The sequence below is a fragment of the Salmo trutta genome, chromosome 22 (assembly GCF_901001165.1).
Source record: "Salmo trutta chromosome 22, fSalTru1.1, whole genome shotgun sequence".
NCBI lineage: Eukaryota > Metazoa > Chordata > Actinopteri > Salmoniformes > Salmonidae > Salmo > Salmo trutta.
In genome coordinates this window covers 26,162,506-26,186,065 of record NC_042978.1, presented here as the reverse complement: position 1 = coordinate 26,186,065, position 23,560 = coordinate 26,162,506, and the positions used below count along the sequence as shown (strand labels likewise).

At 42.9% G+C, this 23,560-nt stretch overlaps 2 protein-coding genes across 7 annotated transcripts in view; both read right to left on the bottom strand.

Annotated features, from left to right (window-relative positions):
* Positions 1-2,019, bottom strand: part of LOC115158464 (protein PRRC2C) — a 50,556-nt gene extending 48,537 nt beyond the window's left edge. For all 6 annotated transcript variants that reach the window (XM_029707434.1, XM_029707433.1, XM_029707437.1 and 3 more), the window contains exon 1: positions 1,638-2,019. The gene's annotated coding sequence lies outside the window, so the exon portion shown is untranslated. The remainder of the gene's footprint in view (positions 1-1,637) is intronic.
* A 1,604-nt stretch (positions 2,020-3,623) lies between these two features.
* Positions 3,624-23,285, bottom strand: LOC115158463 (dimethylaniline monooxygenase [N-oxide-forming] 5). Its single transcript, XM_029707432.1, has 12 exons — positions 23,158-23,285; positions 17,438-17,586; positions 15,513-15,701; positions 15,101-15,266; positions 12,702-12,844; positions 12,211-12,293; positions 11,336-11,452; positions 11,113-11,260; positions 10,819-11,026; positions 10,526-10,598; positions 5,241-5,442; positions 3,624-5,023 (listed from the first exon to the last, which is right to left on the bottom strand). Exons 2-12 carry the CDS (start codon positions 17,567-17,569, stop codon positions 4,799-4,801), a joined length of 1,686 nt encoding a protein of 561 aa, XP_029563292.1. The 5' UTR covers positions 17,570-17,586; positions 23,158-23,285; the 3' UTR covers positions 3,624-4,798.
* Between the last annotated feature and the right edge of the window lie 275 nt (positions 23,286-23,560).

Sequence of the window (23,560 nt, the reverse complement as noted above, 5' to 3'; positions counted from 1 at the left end):
AGGGTCTGCAGGCTTTTGGGTTTTCCTTTCAATTAAAACCTAGACAAGCAGGTGAGTTATTTATTAATTAGAGACCTAAATTCAACTATCAAGTACAAGGGAAGCGCGAAAAGCCAGACACTCGGCCCTCCGAGGAATGAGTTTGACACCTGTGCTTTATGCTGGGGTTAGTTGGTATGAGGTAGACGGCAAACCGGATGTCATTGTTTTCAATGAGAGCACTAAGGTAAATGCCGTTGAGGCTGGCGGTGAACGCAGTCAGCCGCCATGGTAGACGGGACTTGCCACCAGTTAAGATATTTCCACTTTCGTCGTAGCGTTTGCACTGATTGTTTACTGAAATCACAATAGCAACGCATAACGTCGTCCTGACTCGCTTTTTCCGGCACCAATTTTGGTATGCCGGTATTTTCCCAGTGATTGGGGACTAAAGCCTGCTGTTATCTTCCCTAACGCATATACAAATCAGATGGCATTGAATATGGAATCAGCTGGACTATGGACCACTTTTGAGGACTTAACATCAAAGTTTGACTTGCGGGTGAACTGCCGGCACACAGCAGGCACACAGCAGGGCGGTGTGGCTTTCGGTTGGAACTTGGGACTAGGATCAGTATGAGACTATCCCATCATCTCCTCCCATGGACATGCGCTGACTTTTTAAAATCAATATCAATTTCAGTGGATCAATTCACTTTCCCATGAAATGGCGTCATCTGGCCCACTCTGGGGATTTGGAAAGACAGGTAGGTTGAATCACTTTGGACTGTTTCCTAAACCAATCTCCTCTGACATGCTGCACATGCTCACTCATCTCCTCACCACACTCACGACCAGGTCAAATGCCTGGTCATTTGCATACCAGTCACACCAGAGAACACAATAAATACCTGCGTTGTCAGTGATCGGAATCAATGGTAGCAGAGGTTATCAACATGGATTTTGGTTCATATAATTTACTAATGGCCTTGTCCAGAAGACAGGATCACGATCACCGGAAAATGTTAAAGACCTGTGGACTGTGGTTGCCAACTGTCTGGGTAAATGTATTCCGAGTTGTCTAGAGAGGATGTTTATAGGTTAATACTTTTTTTGTTCATTTCTATACTGGGGACACGGACACTGGCACGCCCAAAACACAAAGAAATGTCGATGTAACGTGTTCAAACCTCTAGCAGTGCTTTTTTATTTTAGCAATAGTTCAAGGCTTGGAGATGGTATTAGAATCTCGGTGCAGTTAGCTAAGTAACTGGTTCACCGCACCGGGCAGGCCGATGGTTTGATGGATCAGTTTTAGGTTGAGACATGATGGGTCACATCGTCCCGGCGCCTTTTCTAGCCCAAAACAATCGAACACAAATTAACGATATCAAACATGATTCTAAACTAGTAGAATACTATTGGCTGCAATAGTTCAGATTTACACGAAACTGCACCATGGTGGGTTAAGTAGTTGAGAAGAGTCAGAACGATCAGTTTCGGTTCTTAAGTCGCCATCATCATCATCACATTCGGCTTTTTCTCAGTGGACGTACAGTGCTAGCTAAGTGGCCAACGTAGCTAGCGTTACACCATCACACCTCCTAACCTGCTTTTCACCACGAACTAGCTAGAAAATTATTGACATGGCGACCAACCTGTCACTGCCGGTCTCTCTTCTTCTAGTATGTTGTCTGGGTTCGGCTTGTTTTGTAGTATCCAAGCCGAGTGTGTGGCCGGCGGATTACAAAAACTGGCTAGCTTGCTAACGATAGCTAGTTAGGTAACTAGCGTGGTACAGTAGCTAGCATCCAACCATTTCCTCTCGACTTGCACGGGCCTCAAATCTATTCTGTGGCAACACGGTGCCCTTTCTTCTTTCCCGAGGTTTCCACCGTTGTTTGGACGTTAAGGGGGTCACGACTTGTGTTTCTGTCTTTTTTTTTTGCCCACCCGTTATCTCGTGTGAGACAGTGCTGCTCTCGCTGAGTGCTGCTTGCGCCGTGGCCTGTCTCACAATCAAAGATGGCAGACCGCCAGTCCATGGGTGTCTGACGTCATCACGCACAGAAGACGGCGACTGCAGAGCGACAGTTTTGGGAGTAGGATGAAGCCAGAGAAAGACGCGAATCGAGAGAATTTACTTCGTCCAAAATCTCTTAAGAGAGATAAGCCCTTTTGTATGGTGGTCTGAGTATCGAATTACCCGACGCTTATTTGATCGAATAGAAGTTTCGTAATGTTGAGGCTGTTACAAATGTACTGATAAGTGGATACACGTGGCATTCCGGCAACTCGGTGAAAAACGAATTATGCCAAGTTCAAAGCAGCTGGGAACTCGTTGTAAATAAGAATTTGTTCTTAACTGACTTGCCTAGTTAAAAAAAATATATACATAAATAGGGCTCCGATTTTCTGACCTGAAGATCACCGACGTCATGATTTGACCTCGTAATTTCTGAGTTCCCACGCATATCTGCCCTCTCATTGGCTAGAATTGTCCTACCTGATATCGTCTGCCTTCAATCATTGAGGACATGCACTTTTGCTAGAGCGGTCACGCGGCTATAATAGATCATCTTTGATGACGCTACAGGTGAGCAGATAGAGTCAGGCCTTTTAACCACTGATGTCAGTTCAGTTTTGCATTTCCCCTCACAAAGAATTAAGGGTAAGGATGGTGCTGTGAGAATAAACTGATCTTAGATCAGTGTCTAAGGGCAACTTCTAGCTGGATCAAATTGTTCGGAGTGCTTGGCTTGGAACCCTACTGTAGCTCAGCTATGCATCATTAGCCCCACAGCTGATAATAACACCCTATGTACAGTTAGGGTGCTTGTTTCTCTAAAACAGACAACCAAAGATTGTTTGCAGTCTGGGGATGAGGCTTGTGGTTTACATTGGGTCCCAGTGGTATAAAGTACTTCAGTAAAAATACTACTTAAGTAGTTTTTTGGGGGTATCTGTATTTGACTTTACTATTTATATTCTTGACTACTTTTACTTCACTACATTCCAAAAGAAAGTAATGTACTTTTCACTCCATACATTTTCCCTGATACCCAAAAGTACTCGTTATATTTTGAACGCTTAGCAGGACAGAAAAATTATCCAATTCACACACTTATCAAGAGAACATCCCTGGTCATCCCTACTTCCTCATTAAACACATGCTTCATTCGTAAATGATGTCTGAGTGTGCCTCTGGCTATCCGTAAATTTAAAAAAACAAGAAAATTGTGCAGTCTGGTTTACTTAATAAGACATTTGAAATGATTTATACTTTTACTTTTGATACTTAAGTATATTTTAGCAATTACATTTACTTTTGATACTTAAGTATATTTAAAACCAAATACTTTTACACAAGTAGAATTCTACAGGGTGACTCACTTTTACTTGAGTCATTTTCTATGAAGGTATCTTTACTTTTACTCAAGTATGACAATTGGTAACTTTTTCCACCACTGTTGGGTCCTTGCTATCCGGCATCCTTGGGATGTCCCAACTCTTGACGTGCATTGAAGTTGGCATTTTAATGGTTAAGATAGGGTTACGGTAGGGGTTAAGGTTACTGTTTAAGGTAGGGCAGTCCCAAGGATCCCCGAAAGCAATCTGTTTACATAGTGGGCTGAGAGGCTAAGGCAAATGTCATTCATTTTTTATTTTTGAATCTAATCTACAATAATGTTTCACATTCATAACTTGTTTTCATCCCCTAGTGTTACATTAAAATGTAATACTGGGGGATGTGTAAAATGTGTTCAGTGGCTCTTTAAACATCCACACATTTTTACATTTTTTTTTACATTTCAGTCATTTAGCAGACGCTCTTATCCAGAGCGACTTACAGTAGTGAATGCATACATTTCATACAATTTCATAAAAATTTTTTTCTGTGCTGGCCCCCCGTGGGAATCAAACCCACAACCCTGGTGTTGCAAACACCATGCTCTACCAACTGAGCTACAGGGAAGGCCTAGCAACCATGCCTAGCAACTACCTCCTGTCTCCTACCACCCTAGGCACCTGTATAGCTCTGAAAGGGATGACAGACAAGGATGGCAAAAATGCCATATATCCATATATCTATTCACATACAAGTGCATAGAGGTTGGGGGGGGGGGGGTGTCTCTGGGCCACACTTTAGTGGTTTATAGCAAAGATGCCACACTCTTCTAAAATACTTTTGCTATTTAGAAAATAAGGTTATAGAACAAAATAAATGACATTACAATATATCTGATCAGTCTAAGGCACTGTGACATCAAGTAAAATTGAATCCCAGCAATTATGAGAACAGGCACCATACTGTGGATAATGCATAGTGCAATATTAGTGTATTATTTCCAATTCTGTGCATCCATTCTGTGAATTATTGGTTATGAGAGATTCATATTAACATAATTTGTGTTCCCTGATTAGTTGGTAGAACTCTCATCTTTCACAAAGATGACCTGGCAGATTAATTAACAGACAGTCAGGTTAGTGATTGCTGCCTGCTATTGCATTTCTGTATTTCTGGTTAATAGCTCATCTGGATTATGAGTTTGTTTCAGGTCACTGTCCTGGTGTAACGGAGGTGACCTCCTTGGCTTTAGCTCAGTGGGCTAATGGGCATTAGTCAACCAAACCAGTGTTACAATACCCAGTACTCTGGGACCCTCAGTCCTTAAACATATTTGTTCTATACCACCACTAGTACAGCTGGTTTAGGTGTACTTGTACTGGAATTGAATAAATAGGTGCAATGGCTGAGGGCTAGGCTAACATGACTGGGCTAACACCCAGTCACAGCCTGGGTTTGATCGCTGGTGAGTTACCACAACCCTGGCAGGTATGGTTTGATCTTGTCCTGCCAGGTGGTGGGGTCCAGGGCTTTGAGGAGGGATGGGTGGTTGTGTATGTTCCAGTAGTACCCCAGAGCCAGGGCAGCAGCCCCCATGGTTAGGGTCAGGGGTAGGGAACTCTGCTTGGGCTCAGGGATGTCCAAGGGCCTGGTCTTCAGGGCTCCTGCCATCCGATCCCACGTAGTCAGGATGGCCTGGAGGGAGAGGAAGATGTTTCAGTTTCTCTAATGTCCCAAATAATACTTAGGCCTGTATCAAAGACTATTCATTTAAATAGGGAGAATTAAAATACATAAATAGTTAGTTCTGAATTTCAAGCACAGCTTTATTTTAGTGATTGTATCGATACCAGAAAACACAACATTATCAGCAGTATATTTTTGTATTAATACACTGTAGGCCCATCCCTACCTGTCGGGCCCCGTCCCACTGTCCCGGCCCTCTCAGACGGTACTGGTACGGGGCGCATGGCCCCAGCAGCACACACAGCCACACACCAGGATCCCGCAGCAACAGCCCTAGGAGGCTGGGACGCACCCCCACCTGGTAAGCTATCTGGTCCATGTAGTCAATGTATTCCACCTGGATGGTGTGTCTCTGGGAGGTCACATACCTGAGACAGGAGAGTTAGGCCCTGCCCAAAAACAACCCATAGGCCCCCTTCGGTGTTTTGCAGATCTGAAGGAGCAGGATATCTAATCAAATCAAATTTTATTTGTCACATGTGACTATGCATATCTATAGACAGCGAGTAGCAGAAGTGTAAAAACTATGTAAATAGTCAGGGTGGCCATTTGATTAACTTTAACAGTCTTATGGTTTGGGGATATAAGCTGTTAAGTAGCTTTTTGGTCCTAGACATGGTGCTCCGTTACTGCTTGCCGTGCAGTAGCAGACAGAACAAGTGGGTCTAGGGTTTCCGGCATGATGGTGTTGATGTGAGCCTCACAGCTTTGTGAATGTTGTCTTGCTCACATCGGCTATGGAGAGCGGCTGGGGTGGCAGGTAGCCTAGTGGTTAGAGCGTTGGACTAGTAACCGGAAGGTTGCAAGATCGAATCCCCGAACTGACAAGGTAAAAATCTGACGTTCTGCTCCTGAACAAGGCAGTTAACCCACTAGGCCATCATCGAAAATAAGAATTTGTTCTTAACTGACTTGCCTAATTAAATAAAGGTAAAAAAAATGAAAACATAATTAAAAAAGAGCGTGATCACACAGTTGTCCAGAACAGCTGGTGCTCTCATGTATGCTTCAGTGTTGCTTGCCTCGAAGCGAGCCTAAAAGGCATTTCGCTTGTCTGGTATGCTCGTGTCACAGGGCAGCTGGGTTTCCCTTTGTTTTCCGTAAGATATTTCAAGCCCTGCCACATCCGACGAGCATCAGAGCCGGTGTAATAGGATTCAATCTTAGTCTTGTATTGACACTTTGCCTGTTTGATGGTTTGTTGGAGGGCATAGCCGGATGAATCCCTGAATATATTCCAGTCTTTGCTAGCAAAACAGTCCTGTGGCGTAGCATCCGCGTCATCTTCCATATTGAGCTCGTCACTGGTACTTCCCGCTTTAGTTTTTGCTTGTAAACAGGAATTAGGAGGATAGAATTATGGTCAGATTTGCCAAATGGAGGGTGAGGGTGAGCTTTGTATGCATCTCTGTGTGTGCAGTAAAGGTGGTCTACAGTTTTTTCCCCCTCTGGTTGCACATGTGACATGCCGGTAGAAATGAGGTAAAATGGATTTACGTTTGTCTGCATTAAAGTCCCCCGCCACTAGGAGCGCCGCTTGTGGATGATAATTTTCTTATGGCCTTATACAGCTTGCTGTGTCCTGTCTTAGTGCCAGCATCGGTTTGTGGTGGTAAATAGACGGCTATGAATAATATAGATGAGAACTCTTGGTAGATAGTGTGGTGCACAGCTTATCATGAGGTACTCTTCCTCAGGCGAGCAATACATCAAGACTTCTTTAATATTAGACATCGAGCACCAGCAGTTATTGACAAATAGACACACACCGCCGTCCCTCGTCTTACCAGACGTAGCTGCTCTGTCTTGCCGATGCACGGAGAAGCCAGTCAGCTCTATATTATCTGTGTTGTCGTTCAGCCACGTCTCAGTGAAATATAAGATATTACAGTTTTTAATGTCCCATTGGTAGAATAGTCTTAATCGTTGATCGTCCAGTTTGTTTTTCAATGATTGCACGTTGGTCAATAATACAGGGGGTAGTGGTGTGTCATGACGTTGCCCTCTTTGGGTACAGCGAGCACAGTTAAATCCCCCTCCCTCTGCACCAGGCCTTTTCTATGCACCATCCCCCGACCTCTATACTTCTGACACAAGGCTGTGTGAAGGCAGCCATAAATTCCGAAGGAGAATGTCCTGCCTCATGGCCACAGTATGGTGAGAGAGGGGTTTCATAGAGAGACAAAGGAATTCTTCCACCTCACAGGACGGGGGAACCGAACGACATTTATGTTCTGGAGAAGGTATAAAAGATTGGTGAAGAATCCAGCTATGAACTGGTCCATTTGGCACAATTTTATGACAACTCATGAGAGACAATATTGCCATATTACCATAATAATGTTTATATAATGGCCTCAGCTATGAGACTTACATCTAAATGGTTGTATACAATTAATGAATAAGGATAAACCTATTTGGAATATGTTGAGATGCTATGTACTGATGTTAAAACCTCTTACATCTAGACGTTCCGCTAGCGGAACACCTGCTCCAATATCCAATGATGGGCGTGGCGCATTCCCACCGAAAACTTCCGGTGAATTTACTAACGATAAACGTTCACAAAAAACATAACAATTATTTTAAGAATTATAGATACAGAACTTCTTTATGCAATCGCCATGTCCGATTTTAAAATAGCTTTTCGGTGAAAGCACATTTTGCAATATTCTGACTAGATAGCCCAGCCATCACGGGCTAGCCTATTTAGACACCCAGCAAGTTTAGCATTCACCAAAGTCAGATTTACTATAAGAAAAATGTTATTACCTTTGCTGTCTTCGTCAGAATGCACTCCCAGGACTTCTACTTCAATAACAAATGTTGGTTTGGTCCCAAATAATCCATAGTTATATCCAAACAGCGGCGTTTTGTTCGTGCGTTCAAGACACTATCCGAATGGTAAAGAAGGGTTACGAGCACGACGCATTTCGTGACAAAAAAAATCTAAATATTCCATTACCGTACTTCGAAGCATGTCAACCGCTGTCTAAAATCAACCGCTGTCTAAAAATTTTCTCGTAAAAAAGCGATAATATTCCGACCGGGAGTCTTTGTATCCGTTCAAAGACGATAGAATAAAATCATGGGGTCGTCTCGTGCACGAGCCTGAGTCCCATTGTCCGCTGATAGACCACTTAGCAAATGCGCTAAAGCTTTTCAGCCAGGGCCTGGAATTACGTCATTCAGCTTTTTCCCGGGTTCTGAGAGCCTATGGGAGCCGTAGGAAGTGTCACGTCATGCCAGAGATCCCCTGTTTTGGTTAGAGATGATCAAGAAGGGCAAGAAATGGTCAGAGAGGGCGCTTCCTGTTTGGAATCTTCTCAGGTTTTGGCCTGCCAAATGAGTTCTGTTATACTCACAGACACCATTCAAACAGTTTTAGAAACTTTGGAGTGTTTTCTATCCAAAGCTAATAATTATATGCATATTCTAGTTTCTGGGCAGGAGTAATAATCAGATTAAATCGGGTACGTTTTTTATCCGGCCGTGAAAATACTGCCCCCTAGCCATAAGAGGTTTGTGAGAGAATTGTATTTCTATTCAAAGCTTAACTAAGTCACCAGCACGTCCCCAGGGACACAGACAGTAAAGGCGTCATGTGACAGCCTTTTCTACGTTCAGTATATGAACCCCCACCCAGGGTTTCTTTCTTTAGATCAGCTTATCTCGAGAAAAGAGAGCCAAGGTTTGACCATGCATTCCTCTACTGCACTTTAACCATACCACGTGGTTAAACTTTTAGACTATCGATACCGACAGAATAATAACAAGTCTTTGATATTAATTACTAGTCTGCAGCTAGAAATTCGGTGTCATTGAACGCGAAGACCGACGAAACATCCATTCTATAACGACATTAATGAATGTCGCTTTGAAAGATCCATTCTAACCAAGAGAGAGAGAGAGAGAGAGAGAGAGAGAGAGAGAGAGAGAGAGCGAGAGAGGACGAAACTCTCCAACAAAGATCAAGACGACACACTGAGCGTAAATATATATATTGATTGCAATTGTTTCCGAATGAGTGAGCGTTCATGTGCAAAGGATTAACATATCAATTGTTAATATTTATCAACTTTGTTGTGCCTCCTGAGCTGCCCTTTATCACCCTTTGTTTAACAAGCCGCCATGCCGGTTTAGCCCACTAGGGCACATTCCGCTACCATTGCTTTGTAACGATACCTACTGTTTTGTATGCTTTCTGTGAATTACTTAAGTTTAGTAAATAAATGATTTTAAGACAATTGATGTATGGATGACTTAGTGAAGACTGGGTTCGTGCAGATAACAACAATTTACGACATTTGGAATGAGACTGGACGCGAGGTAATAACACATCATTAAAACAAGAAGATAATAGATCAGATCTTATAATATAATATATAATGTTATAATATCTGACAGGTATATTAGGAAAATTATAACTGTGTAATCTGAATATTTTCCTTGGTGCCCCGACCTCCTAGTTAATTACAGTTACACGATTAATCAGTTAATCGCGTAATAATAATTACAGAGAGTTATTTGATAAACATGTCTTCAAGTTAATGATGCCCATAGACACGACAGGTGGTTTACCTACTCGTCAGCAAATTCTTACTATGCTGACGGGGATTTGGGCCTTGTCTTGACAAAGCAGTATATCGTTTGCGTCGGACTCGCTAAAGAAAAAATCTTCGTCCAGTTTGAGGTGAGTAATTGCTGTTCTGATGTCCAGAGACTCTTTTTGGTCATAAGAGACGATAGCAGCAACATTATTAAGTTAAACAATGTGAAAAAAACTAACAAAATAGCACAGTTGGGGCCTCCCGAGTGGTGCAGTGGTCTAAGGCACTGCATCGCAGTGCTAGCTGTGCCACTAAAGATTCTGGGTTCGAGTCCAGGGGCTCTGTCGCAGCCGGTGGCGCACAATTGGTCCAGCGTCGTCCGGGTTAGGGGAGGGTTTGGCCGGCAGGGATATCCTTGTCTCATCGTGCACTAGCGACTCCTGTGGCGGGCCAGGCGCAGTGCACGCTGACACGGTTGCCAGGTGCATGGTGTTTCCCCCGACACATTGGTGCGGCTGGCTTCCGGGTTGGATGGGCATTGTGTCAAGAAGCAGTGCGGCTTGGTTGGGTTGTGTTTCGGAGGATGCATGGCTCTCGACCTTCGCCTCTCCCGAGTCATTACGGGAGTTGCAGCGATGAGACAAGACTGTAACTACTACCAATTGGATACCACGAAATTGGGGTGAAAAAAAACTAACAAATTGAAATTAAATTTAAAAAAAATAGCACAGTTGGTTAGGAGCCAGTAAAACGGCAGCCATCCCCTCCGGCGCAATTATTAAATAGGTGCAAGCAATATGGTGGAAACTTCCCTAAATCCAATTAAAAAGGTAGGTGGAGCCATCATTATATTGCTTAAACTTATCCTGTTCCCTCAAATCTACTAAATCAATCTCAGTACCTCTTGGCAATTGTCTCCTCCTTGTGTTTAATGTCCTTCAACATGCAGTCCATTGAGGGAAGAGTATTCAGCCCTGTGGGTGAAACAGATAATCCAACTGATATGCAGTATGGCTCTGGACAAAATAAGTGCACCAAAGAGACTGTTGGGTCATTTTGATATTTTTTTTTTAAAGAACTGTAAGTGCCTTCTGAACAGAGAGGTATGCTTGTGGGAGCAAGACAAAGAGAGAGAAAGTGAGACCGGGAAGTTAAACAAGTGGGCCAATGTCTGGTAAAATAACAGTGATGTACCTTTAAAGACCCTGGTGGCCCATCGGGCCTGCATTTCAGAGATGGGCATGATGGCTCCAAGTGGCTGCACCAGCCCTATAACGGCCAGTGTGGGACGCTCTAACCCCGGAGGGAACATGTACTTATACAGATTGGCCTTGTTACCGGAAACCGGCAGCATACTGGACGGTAGGAAGGGGAAGGAGAAGTTGTAGCCAGTGGCAAACACCTGGAAATGAGGTAATGGACAGGTGAAAGGTGGCAACTGTACGTGAGTTTGGGTGTGTGTATATATGACTATGTCTGGTTACGCACCACCAAGTCTATGTTGTCCTCCACGGTTCCGTCGTCAAACTCAATGCTGGACCCCTGGATCCTGCGGATGTTGGATTTGACCTGCACTGTGCCAGACAGGATCCGGTTGGGCAGCTCATCATTCACTGTAGGGTGCTGGCTGAACAGCCTGGGACATACACAACAGGTTTAAAATATATTCAGTTCTCTTTCTTTTTTTCTTTCTTTGTGTGTGTGCTCTTACCTGTGTTTGGGCTGTAGAGAGTAGAGGCTGTGGTTGAATCTCTGGTTGACTTTGTTCTCTCCCAGTCTGCAGACCAGGCCAAAGGGCAGTACAGACTGGACCATTTTTAACACCCTTCTAAATAGAACCAACACAATGTTAGTGTACACTGAGTATACAAAACATGAAGAACACCTGCTCTTTCGATGACGTAGACTGACCAGGTAGGCAAACGCTATGATCCCTTATTGATGTCATGTTAAATCCACTTCAATCAGTGTAGGCGAAAGGGAGGAGATAGGTTAAAGGATTTTTAAGCCTTGAAACAATTGAGATATGGATTGTGTATGTGTGCCATTCAGAGGGTGAATGGGCAAGACAAAAAATGTAAGTGCCTTTGAACGGGGTATGGTAGTAGGTGCCAGGCGCACTGGTTTGTGTCAAGAACTGAAACGCTGCTGGGTTTTTCACGCTTAACAGTTTCCCGTGTGTATCAAGAATGGTCCACCACACAAAGGACATCCAGCCAACTTGACACAACTGTGGGAAGTGTTGGAGTCAACATGGGCCAGCATCCCTGTGGAACGCTTTCGACACATTGTAGAGTCCATGTCCCGACAAATTAAGGCTGTTCTGAGGGCAAGGGGGGTGCAACTAAAATATTAGGAAGGTGTTCCTAATGTTTGCTATACTCAGTGTATGTTACTGATGGAACGCAACCTCCTTCAAGTGGAATCCATTGATCAGGCATGTTTCTGAAACAGGTGACATCTACGACCAAGCACTTTCTTTCATCTGTCCAATCATTTCTTATCAGTAATGATAGAGTAAGACATTTTGCATTTGTAATGTTTTTAAAGTGTAAGGCGCAAAAAGGTGATTTCCAGACAATCTACCTGCTAAATTGAAAGTCTATGGGCACCCCATCTCGACCCACACGGTTGAGGATCCATGCCCCACGCCTGGTACTGAGGAATACCTGGAGAGAGAGATGGGAGAGTGGGGGGGAAGAGCACCGGAGAGATTAGGGAAGAGGAGGAGGCGAAGACAGGCTGAGAGGTCAGAGGATGATTTGACATAATAAAATGGTACTGGATAGACAGACTTGCCTTGTTTTACTGTTTCAGTCTTCTGCTCAAGTTTGCAATCTTATCTCAGTACCTCTGAGCATATGACAATATTGGCCCCACCTCACTACACACAGCAAATTGGGTTACATTTTGTGAGTGTGTTCAAATGGTTTTGATCATGTCTAGGAAGCCGTTTGTTATGAACTGATTGTTACAAAATGCCCTGTTTGACTGGGGCCTACTTGGTGGCGCGTAAAAACGGTTTTGCTTGGTCGTTGTACATGTTAAGATTCTAACTCCCAGCTGTTCTACTGTACCTGTTTGGTGACCCTGCTGAGTTCCACAGCGATGTCTCCTCCAGAGTTGCCAATGCCGATCACCACCACCCTCTTCCCCCGCCACTCCTCTGCCGTCTTATAGTCCCGACTGTGGAAGTACTGGCCCTTGAATGTGTCGATACCTGGAAGACAGGCCTGTGTCACTGACTGACTGACCACCCCGCACAGTACTACTAGGGGTAGTAAGTGCACAGTAAGCGAGATAAGACTGTGGCTGAAATGAGACAGAGCAAATGAATCAAGACATTTCACATATGGGTTCTGTCTGCTTTGTAAAGAGGGAAAGAGTGATCATGTACTTGATATTAACTGTGTTTCTAACCAACAGATAAATACCTTTTAAATCTGAATCATACTTCAACCTAACTATCATCTGCCATGCATTGGTCTCTATCACGACTAAGCTGCAACACAGTGCCCTTCAACCACTATTATGAGACTGCTTGATCAACAAACCTTAAAATAGAGTTGAGATAAGACCAGACTCGGGGTTGGAGCTGACATACACTATATATACAGGAGTATGTGGACACCCCTTCAAATTAGTGGATTTGGCTATTTCAGCCACACCCATTGCTGACAGGTGTATAAAATCGAGCACACAGCCATGCAATCTCCATAGACAAACATTGACAGTAGAATAGCCTTACCGAAGAGCTCAGTGACTTTCAATGTGGCAACGTCGTAGGATACCACCTTTCCAACAAGTCAGTTTGTCAAATTTCTGCCCTGTCTGAGCTGCACCGGTCAACTGTAAGTGCTGTTATTGTGAAGTGTAAACGTCTAGGAGCAACAACGGCTCAGCTGAAGTGGTAGGCCATACAAGCTCACAGAATGGAACAGCCAAGTGCTGAAGCGCGTAGCGCGTTAAAATCTTCTGATCTTAGTTGCAAAACTCACTAGCGAGTTCGAAACTGCCGCTGGAAGCAGTGTCAGCATAAGAACTGTTTGTCGGGAGCTTCATGAAATAAGTTTCCATGGCCAAGCAGCCGCACACAAGTGTAAGATCACCATACGCAAGGTCAAGCGTCAGTTGGAGTGGTGTAAAGCTCGCCACCATCGGACTCTGGAGCAGTGGAAACGCATTCTCTGGAGTGATGAATCACACTTCACCATCTGGCAGTCCAACGGACAAATATGGGTTTGGCAGATGTCAGGAGAACGCTGCCTGCCCCAATGCATAGTACCAACTGTAAAGTTTGGTGGAGGAGGAATAATGGTCTGGGGCTGTTTTTCATGGTTCGGGTTAGGCCCCTTAGTTCTAGTGAAGGGAAATCTTAATGCTACAGTATACAATGCTATTCTAGACGATTCTGTGCTTCCAAATTTGTGGCAACAGTTTGGGGAAGGCCCTTTCCTGTTTCAGCATGACAATGCCCCTGTGCAAAAAGCGAAGCCCATACAGAAATGGTTTGGCAAGATCGGTGTGGAAAAACTTGACTGGCCTGCACTGAGCCCTGACCTCAACCCCATCGAACACCTTTGAGATGAATTGGAACCCCAACTGTGAGCCAGGCCTAATCGCCCAACATCAGTGCCCGACCTCACTAATGCTGTTGTGGCTGAACAGAAGCATATCCCTGCAGCAATGTTCCAACATCTAGTGGAAAGCCTTCCCTGAAGAGTGGAGGCTGGAATACCAGCAAAGGGGGGGCCAACTCCATATTAATGGCCATGATTTTGGAATGAGATGTTCGACGAGCAGGTGTCCACATACTTTTGGTCATGTATTGTATCTACAGGACACAGTTCAAGGTTCACTCTTTATTGTGCCAACGTCTAAAATAAAACCCTATTCCTTAGGGGTGCTGCGTCTAAAATAAAACCCTATTCCTTAGGGGTGCTGCGTCTAAAATAAAACTCTATTCCTTAGGGGTGCTGCGTCTAAAATAAAACCCTATTCCTTAGGGGTGCTGCGTCTAAAATAAAACCCTATTCCTTAGGGGTGCTGCGTCTAAAATAAAACCCTATTCCTTCGGGGTGCTGCGTCTAAAATAAAACCCTATTCCTTAGGGGTGCTGCGTCTAAAATAAAACCCTATTCCTTAGGGGTGCTGCGTCTAAAATAAAACCCTATTCCTTAGGGGTGCTGCGTCTAAAATAAAACCCTATTCCTTCGGGGTGCTGCGTCTAAAATAAAACCCTATTCCTTAGGGGTGCTGCGTCTAAAATAAAACCCTATTCCTTAGGGGTGCTGCGTCTAAAATAAAACCCTATTCCTTAGGGGTGCTGCGCCTAAAATAAAACCCTATTCCTTAGGGGTGCTGCGTCTAAAAACAACAACTATTCCTTAGGGGTGCTGTGTCTAAAATGACATACCTTAGGGTAGGTGTCATTTGAGATTGGCCCAGTGTCTGAGGTCCCTGTGTTGTAGGCTACCTGGGAAATCGTGTAGAGGCAGGTTGGGGTGACAGTGGTGTCCTATACAGATCATCACAGCATCAAAGATATGTTTCTCCTTCTCTCCCTTCTTGTTCTCCGTCTCCACATCCCACTGGCCCGAACGAGAAAAGTCTGGTCTTGGCTTCACCTGGAGGACTCTGATCTAACTTACACACACACACACACACACACACACACACACACACACACACACACACACACACACACACACACACACACACACACACACACACACACACACACACACACACACACACACACACACACACACACACAAGCAATCGTATCAGTATTATGTAACATATGCAATGTTCTATACACCTCACCGCACTGAGTGCAACCTTGAAACTGTATAAATGATTGCTGTGACCGGGAACTGAGCTCCTACCTGGAAGCGTATGTGCTTGGTGAGTTGGAAGTGTTCGGCGTACATGCGGAAGTAGTCCATGATGAGGGAGTTGTGCATGTAGTTGGGGAAGTGGGCTGGGATGGGAAAGTCAGAGAAACACATCATCTCCTTGGAGGTGTTGATGATAACAGAGTGGTAGATACTTGCCCTGTCAGCCTCTGGGTTCTCCTAAGGATGGAGAGAAGAATAGGTGTAAATGGTCAGAAAATGATTTCCCCACACACTTTTTATGAGTGATTCAGACAAGGAGATGAAGCCACTTTAGCCTATGGAGATGGAGAGACGATGAGGCCACTGTATCTAGAGCAGTGTTAATTTTGGCAGCTATTTTAGCTTTTGTTTTAGTGTTAGCCTTTATGACTAAAATAGCTTTTAATAGTAGCAGGGAAGACTTATTTCACTACTGAGTCCAGCAACCAAAAACAAGAGTCATTGCTAAAATATAACTTAAGCCAAAAGCACATCAAGTTCAGGGACAAGTGCATCGGGGCAGGGGAGGGAGCAATATCCCTAACTGAGTTAGAGATTGAATTTAACACTGCTTACTGCATTGCCGAAGAGGAGATGGCTTTTACCATATTCGGGCCCATGTTAGTCTCCCAGAAAATAATGGATTACAAATCTACCCGACATATGGAAACGAGGTGTCCAGCGCAAACATTATTGGCACCATCAAAAACACTATCCGGGAAGAGGGTTAGTATTACCCGGGATCCTTGGGACGTATCTACCCTAAGCCTTAACCCTAAAAGCAAGTTGATTTAATAGTTAGATTCTAGATCAAAGAAATTGATTTGTTATTGTGAGAGGCGACTAAACATTTATTTCATTATCCAAGTATCAGCTCATAGTCAGCATGCTGCCTTGTTACAACATAAATATTATTAGCTACATAGTTTTGTATTATTATTATTATTATTATTCTGTTAGCTGAACGCAGTTATGGATAACAGTTCAGTTTGCAGTTGCACTTTTAAATACAATAAAGATTGTTTTAATCATCTATATATTTCTTTGCTGTTGCACTTATGAATACAATCAATGTTCTGTTTTGTATATTACTTTGTCCAAAACTAGTCACCTATGTAAATATGTTTGCAGTTGCACTTTTTAATAAAATGATTAAAAGTTGTTTTTATTGTAATGTCTTGCCCACTCTAGTGATGTGTTCTACAACATCAAGGTAACAACTGATAACAATAAGGAATGATAGGACAGTCATTTGCAGTAAATTTTGTCTGGTGCTCCTTTCTTTTTGAAGTTAGTAGCAGCAATGCTACCAATTTAAAAATGTTAATTTAGAGCACTGACTATACTCCTAATATTCAGCAAATAGCATGAAAAAACAACTGCACTCGCATTTGCGGACCGTCATTGCGGCAACACAGAGGAATAACAGCGCATATTGGAAAATAGAGCTTCTGATGTGATTAAAGCTAAAATAGCCTACATGAAAGTAAGAGAGAGTAAACATTTATTGTTTCTAGTTTAGGTTAGTTACAATTGAAGTGTCTTGTCCTCACTGCGCATCAGTTGAAAAGATTGACGAGTGACTGAAGTGACCGCCCGGGAGCTGTGTGACTCAGGGCAGATCAACTTACAGACCACGCAACTGAAAGACATTCATTCTGCCAATGAGAGGATTACATTAAATATTCTACAAAGGTTGGACAAAACAGATGATGACATATTGAATGTCCATTAGTCACACTTGGAATTCTCATCGTCACAATGTTTTTCCATCAACTAAAATGAAAACTCATTTGTTACAGCTATCGTTTTATTCATGGCACCCCGTCTCATTATTATCCGTTTTCGTCAGGGAAAATAGGATTACAAATATTTTTCGTCATAGTCATTGTTGACGAAATTAACACTGATTGAGATGCAGCAGTCCGTCTTACCTTGAACCTCCACAGTCCCCCGATGTCGTCACTGCTCTCGAAGCAGGTGGGCTCCAGACCCTCTTCCAGACAGCTCTTGATGCTGGTCAGACCTGAACTTCCCCCTCCAATCACACACACACGCCGTGACATACCGTCTGTCTGTCTGTCTGCAGAGGCAGGGAAAGACACAGTATAACGCAAAACATTAGGGTTAGTAGCCTACAAAAAATACATGCTGTCTGTCTTCACAGGAAGGACAGAAGTAGAGAGGAGACTCAGTAACTCATGGAGGATAAATGGAAGTAGATACTTTATACAGACTAGATCTAAATCTATCCAAACTCTCCAGAGGGGTGGGTGTGGCCGCTGGAGAGCTGCTTGTTTACCCGTCATGCAGCACAGGCTACTGTAGCCATTGCTGAGTATCTAAACTCCGTCCATATCAAAAGAGGCTGCTGGGAGGAGCTATAGGAGGACGGGCTCATTGTAATGGCTGGAATGGAATCAATGGAACGGTATCAAACACATGGAAACCACATTTGACATTCCAGCCATTACAATGAGCCCATCCTCCTATAGCTCATTCCACCAGCCTCCTCTGGTCCACATATACATCTATACTGAGTTGAGCTGCGATTTGTGTAGGCAGAGTCTACCACCAACTAGATGGAGTCGCTATCAGTCAACATAGTTCCACGGAATCAGAATGATGCTGAGACTTTTCACTTCAACAAACAAAACCAATGATTTCAAAGTTAAACAAACCATACAACTCTATGCACAAGGACTACTTTTAACAATGTACACATTTACTTGAAGAACAGTGCAGATGCCAAGCTTAGTAACAAAATTACAGTTTGTGCTGTCATTCTGTTACCAAATTTTGTATCTGCACTGTTCTTAAAGTAAAATGTTCTGTGAAAATTGATCAAAGTAGTCCTCGTGCATAAAATTGTATGGTTTCCAACTGAGCACAAACTGGTTGAAACAACGTTGTTTCCACGTCATTTCATACATAAGTATTCAGACCTTTTACTCAGTACTTTATTGAAGCACGGTCAGGTTGGATGGGGAGCGTCGCTGCACAGCTAGTTTCAGGTCTCAGTCTCCCAGTCCCTGCCGCTGAAAAAAATTCCCAAAGCATGATGTTGCCACCAACATGCTTCACTGTAGGGATGGCATTGGACAGGTGATGAGCGGTGCCTGGTTTCCTCCAGATGTGACGCTTGGCATTCAGGCCAAAGAGTTCAATATTGATTTCATCAGACCAGAGAATCTTGTTTCTCATGGTCTGAAAGTCCTTTAGGTGCCTTTTGGCAAACTCCAAACGGGCTGTCATGTGTCTTTTACAGAGGACTGGCTTCCGTCTGGCCACACTACCATAAAGGCCTGATTGGTGGAGTGCTGCAGAGATGGTTATCCTTCTGGAAGGTTTTCCCATCTCCACAGAGGAACTCTGGAGCTCTGTCAGAGTGACCATCATGTTCTTGGTCACCTCCCTGACCAAGCGCCTTCTCCCCCAATTTCTCAGTTTGGCCGGGTGGCCAGGTCTAGGAAGAGTCTTGGTGGTTCTAAACTTTTTCCATTTAAGAATGATGGGGGCCACTGTGTTCTTGGGGACCTTCAATGCTGCAGACATTTTTTGATATCCTTCCTCAGATCTGTGCCTTGACACAATCCTGTCTCTGAGCTCTACGGACAATTCCTTCGACATCATGGCTTGGTTTTTGCACTGACATGCATTGTCAACCTTTATATAGACAGGTGTGTGCCTTTCCAAATCATGTCCAATCAATTGCATTTACTACAGGTGGCCTCTGATCAAGTTGTAGAAACATCTCAAGGATGATCAATGGAAACAGGATGCACCTGAGCTCAACTTCGAGTTTCATAGCAAAGGGTCTGAATACTTATATAAATAAGGTATTTCTGTTTTTTATTTTTTAATACATTTGCTATCAATTCTAAAAACCTGTTTTCGCTTTGTCATTATGGGGTATTTTGTGCAGATTGAGGGAAAAAATATCATTTAAATCCATTTTTAAAATAAGTCTAACGTAACAAAATGTGGAAAAGGGGAAGGGGTCTGAATTCTTTCTAAATGCACGGTACATTTCAAAGGGGTTTTTGGTTAACATACATTCTCAAGCCTCGTTCCCATTACCTATAAGCACTTTGTTACGTTCCGCCAAAAGTCATGCATTTCAATGGCAACGTCCACAACGGAGTGAAAACGCAAATCCCCCTTGTGGTTCAAGGCTCCGTTGCGAGACGGACACCGCATACCTTGACATTTTTCTAACTTTGCATTGTCTTCAGTCCAGCCAGAGTCCGTCGAAAAACAGGAAGTTACCAAAATAGAGAAGATGAAAACGTGGTTTTCGGTGTTGGCTTTATGGGATAGCTAGCAATTTGTAAACTATTCCTATACAGTGGGGCAAAAAGTATTTAGTCAGCCACCAATTGTGGAAGTTCTCCCACTTAAAAAGATGAGAGAGGCCTGTAATTTTCATCATAGGTACACGTCAACTATGACAGACAAAATGAGAAAAAAAATCCAGAAAATCACATTGTAGGATTTTTTATGAATTTATTTGCAAATTCAACCTTTTCTGTCTCATGGTGTTGCGTGTGAATGTTTATCCTTATAAGCTTGGAAAAGAGACCCTTTTAGATAGATGTTTTAAATCCTTGAACCCAGACTTGGACCACACACCCTCTCCACTGAATAGCAGGCAGTGGAAGCAAAACAGGGATTGCTTTGCAACGCTTGCAGTTAGCCACTGATTAATTCAAAACCACTCATTGTTGAATTTGTGATTTCCGACTCTTTATATGAGAAGGATTGAAAAGGATTTGCCAGTAGATTGTCGACGTGATTCATGATGATGACTGCTGGTCTAGCTTTTTTAATATATATATATATATTTTTTTTTTTAACCTTTATTTAACCAGGTAGGCTAGTTGAGAGCAAGACTGCGACCTGGCCAAGATAAAGCAAAGCAGTGCGACACAAACAACAACACAGAGTTACACATGGAATAAACAAACATACAGTCAATAATACAATAGAAAAAAAGTATATTGTCATTGTCCTGTCTTGCCACAGTACTGTGAACCGCTGCATATTGAAGCGTGTGATTGGTCTAGTTATGTAAGGGATCAAGGGGATTGGATGCATGTTTTAAAGACACGCCCCTCAAGATTAGAGCGGAGCTGAATGGAGCGAGAGAATGTTCTATGCTGAGTTTAGAAACAAAAAAGTGTAGCTCTGTTTTATTTATGCTTAGTGGCGACCCATCATTCAGGACAGGTGTTTTGAGCCCCACCTGTTTAGGCAACTCCAAAATGCAGCTGTTTCAGCATAGCTCAGTGCTTTCTGTGGAGGAGGGGCAGCCAGCAGAAAATACAGAGTGTAGGCTTTGGTAATCTTCTCTATTTGAGCCGTGATTGGCTCAGTGTTCTGTCACTCATGGGGACACTATGTCACCGCATAATCTACAGGGAGATCTAGGCAGTTCAAGCCCCCTTGGTTGCTGCCATAGATTTACATTAGAAGTGCCTATCCAAGAAAGCACAAGGTCATTGGCCACAGATAAAATGATGTCATATCACGTTATATCTACCATAGCTTTGATTGGACTGATATATCATACTTTCAAAATCTTAGCTAGCTTGCCTAGTTAAATAAAGGTGAAATAAATAAATAAAATGATAGCATTGCAGGCGCAGATGCTCAGAGAAGAGCGTCAAATGTATGTCTCATCCTCTCGCCTCGCTTCCTTCTCAAATCCCATTGGATGAGAAAGTCAGAAGTCCCACTTCAAAGGCGAGCATGCAAGACATGTGTGACCTGTTTTAGAATGCATTGTTTTGAATTATAATGACCCAACCAAAGCAAGTTGGCCGGCGGGTTGTCTAGTTTGACACCTCTCAATTATTACAGTAGAGTTTTTGACCAAAGGCTGCGCCTACTCTAGACATGCTTCACTTCACTTGAAATTTGCATTAACCAAAAAAACCGCTCTGCTAGTAGGGTTCGCGCCGTTCCCTTCCCACAATCCCCTGCACATTCCTCTGCGTGCACATGTTGAAAAATAATGGGGGTGGCCCTTCAAGTGCTGAATGGCAAATATGCATAAAGATGGTGGAATTCAGATATGACGTCATCGTTTGAGCACTATCCACAGACTTTTTAAACTATGGTTCAATGTGCCTATAAATCAGCTCAATCTACTTTTTGGAGATATGGACTATCCTGCTAGCTCTGCCTGTCCGGTCCTTTCCACCCGCCTCGCTCTGCTTGCCCGTCCGCTTCTGGTGAGTGGAGTTCGTTTTGCATGGCCCGGTGTATCGGTTGGGTGGAAATTCACTTAAGGACCATTGGAATGGTCTAAAACATGAAACTCCGCTGACCCGAGGCACCTGGCCATGCAAAACGATCTCCACCAGTTTTTCGCTTTAGTTTTTTGTGCCTGTTCTTCACACGCTTATTCGCCCGCTCTCATTGGATAGAATATCCCACCTGATCTCGCCTCCTTGCCTGCCTTCCATAGTTGAGGACATGTATTTCCATTGTTAGAGCGGTCACTCGACTACCTTGTCAATATAATAAATAATCTTTGTAATAGATCGTTTTTGCTGTCTATTTTCCAAGAACCTCCTTGCAAAGTTGTCGTTAACGTTATAACGCATAATAAGACACTGTTATATGTACATTGTTCTACTATTAACGTACGACTTCGAATAAAACCTCGTATTATCCCGAAAAAAATCTGCAAATAGAAGTTCAGGCAACTTGCATGTTGCAACACAAACTCAAATGTCTAACGTTGAGGGCAGAGTCTAATGGCGTTTATATAATTCATTGTCGGAGTGTCTGCTTGTGTAAAGGTCCCTACCACATTGACGTTAAAATGTAACATGGTTAAAGGGACAATCAGCAGTTGCTACATCCATTTTTGGACTTATAAATTAATTATATGTATCAAATCGAATACAATTGTATTTGTCACATGCGTTGAATACAACAGGTGTAGTAGACCTTACAGTGAAATGTGTACTTACAAGACCTTAACCAACAATGCAGATAAGAAAAACAAGTGTTAAGAAAGTGTTTACTAAAATAAACTGAAGTAAAAAATAAAGAAATAATAGAAAAATAACAAATAATTAAAGAGCAACAATAAAATAACAGTAGCGAGCCTATATACAGGGGATACTATCGGCTCAGAGTCAATGTGCGGGGGCACAGTTTAGTCGAGGTAATATGTACAGGTGGGTATCAATGTAACCATTGAATCTTGAATTATATAATTTATAAATGCCTCATGAGCCAACTGTCCTACCACATCAGAACCCTAAATATAAGCCTGTTTTACTCCAATGTTTGTAAACAAAGAACATGTAAACAAACACGAATATAGCCTCAAACCATGGTACAACTATAGTTTTTATATCATGGATGGTCAACCCTTGCATTCATAGCGCTGGTCCCACCTGATCTCGCCTCCTTGCCTGCCTTCCATAGTTGAGGACATGTATTTCCATTGTTAGAGCGGTCACTCGGCTATCTTGTTAATATAATATATCATCTTTGGAATAGCTAGTTTTTGCTGTCTATTTTCCAAGAACCTCCTTGCAAAGTTGTCGTTAACGTTATAACGCATAATAAGACACTGTTATATTTACATTGTTATACTATTAAAGTACGACTTCGAATAAAACCGTGGTCTTACCTCGTATTATCCAGAAAAAAATCAGCAAATAGAAGTTCAGGCAACTTGCTTGTTGCAACACAAATCGTCAAATGCCTAATGCTGAGGGCAGAGTCTAATGGTGTTTATATAAATCGTTGGCGGAGTGACTGCTTATGTAAAGGTCCTTGCTATCCGGGATTCTTGGGACGTCCCTACCACATTGAAGTTAAAATGTAACATGGTTAAAGGGACAATCAGCAGTTGCTACATCCATTTTTGGACTCATTATTTAATTATATGTATCAAATCGAATACAATTTTATTTGTCACATGTGCTGAATACAACAGGTGTAGTAGACCTTACAGTGAAATGTGTACTTACAAGACCTTAACCAACAATGCAGATAAGAAAAACAAGTGTTAAGAAAGTGTTTACTAAAAC

Excerpts from the sequence above, each read along its gene's own strand:
- LOC115158463 (XM_029707432.1), bottom strand. The coding sequence starts at position 17,569 with ATGTCACGGCGTGTGTGTGTGATTGGAGGGGGAAGTTCAGGTCTGACC. Across the intron at positions 11,453-12,210 it reads ATAGACTTTCAATTTAGCAG|AAGGGTGTTAAAAATGGTCC; the intron begins GTAGATTGTCTG and ends GGTTCTATTTAG. Across the intron at positions 5,443-10,525 it reads GAGGAGACAATTGCCAAGAG|GTATGTGACCTCCCAGAGAC; the intron begins GTACTGAGATTG and ends CTCCTGTCTCAG.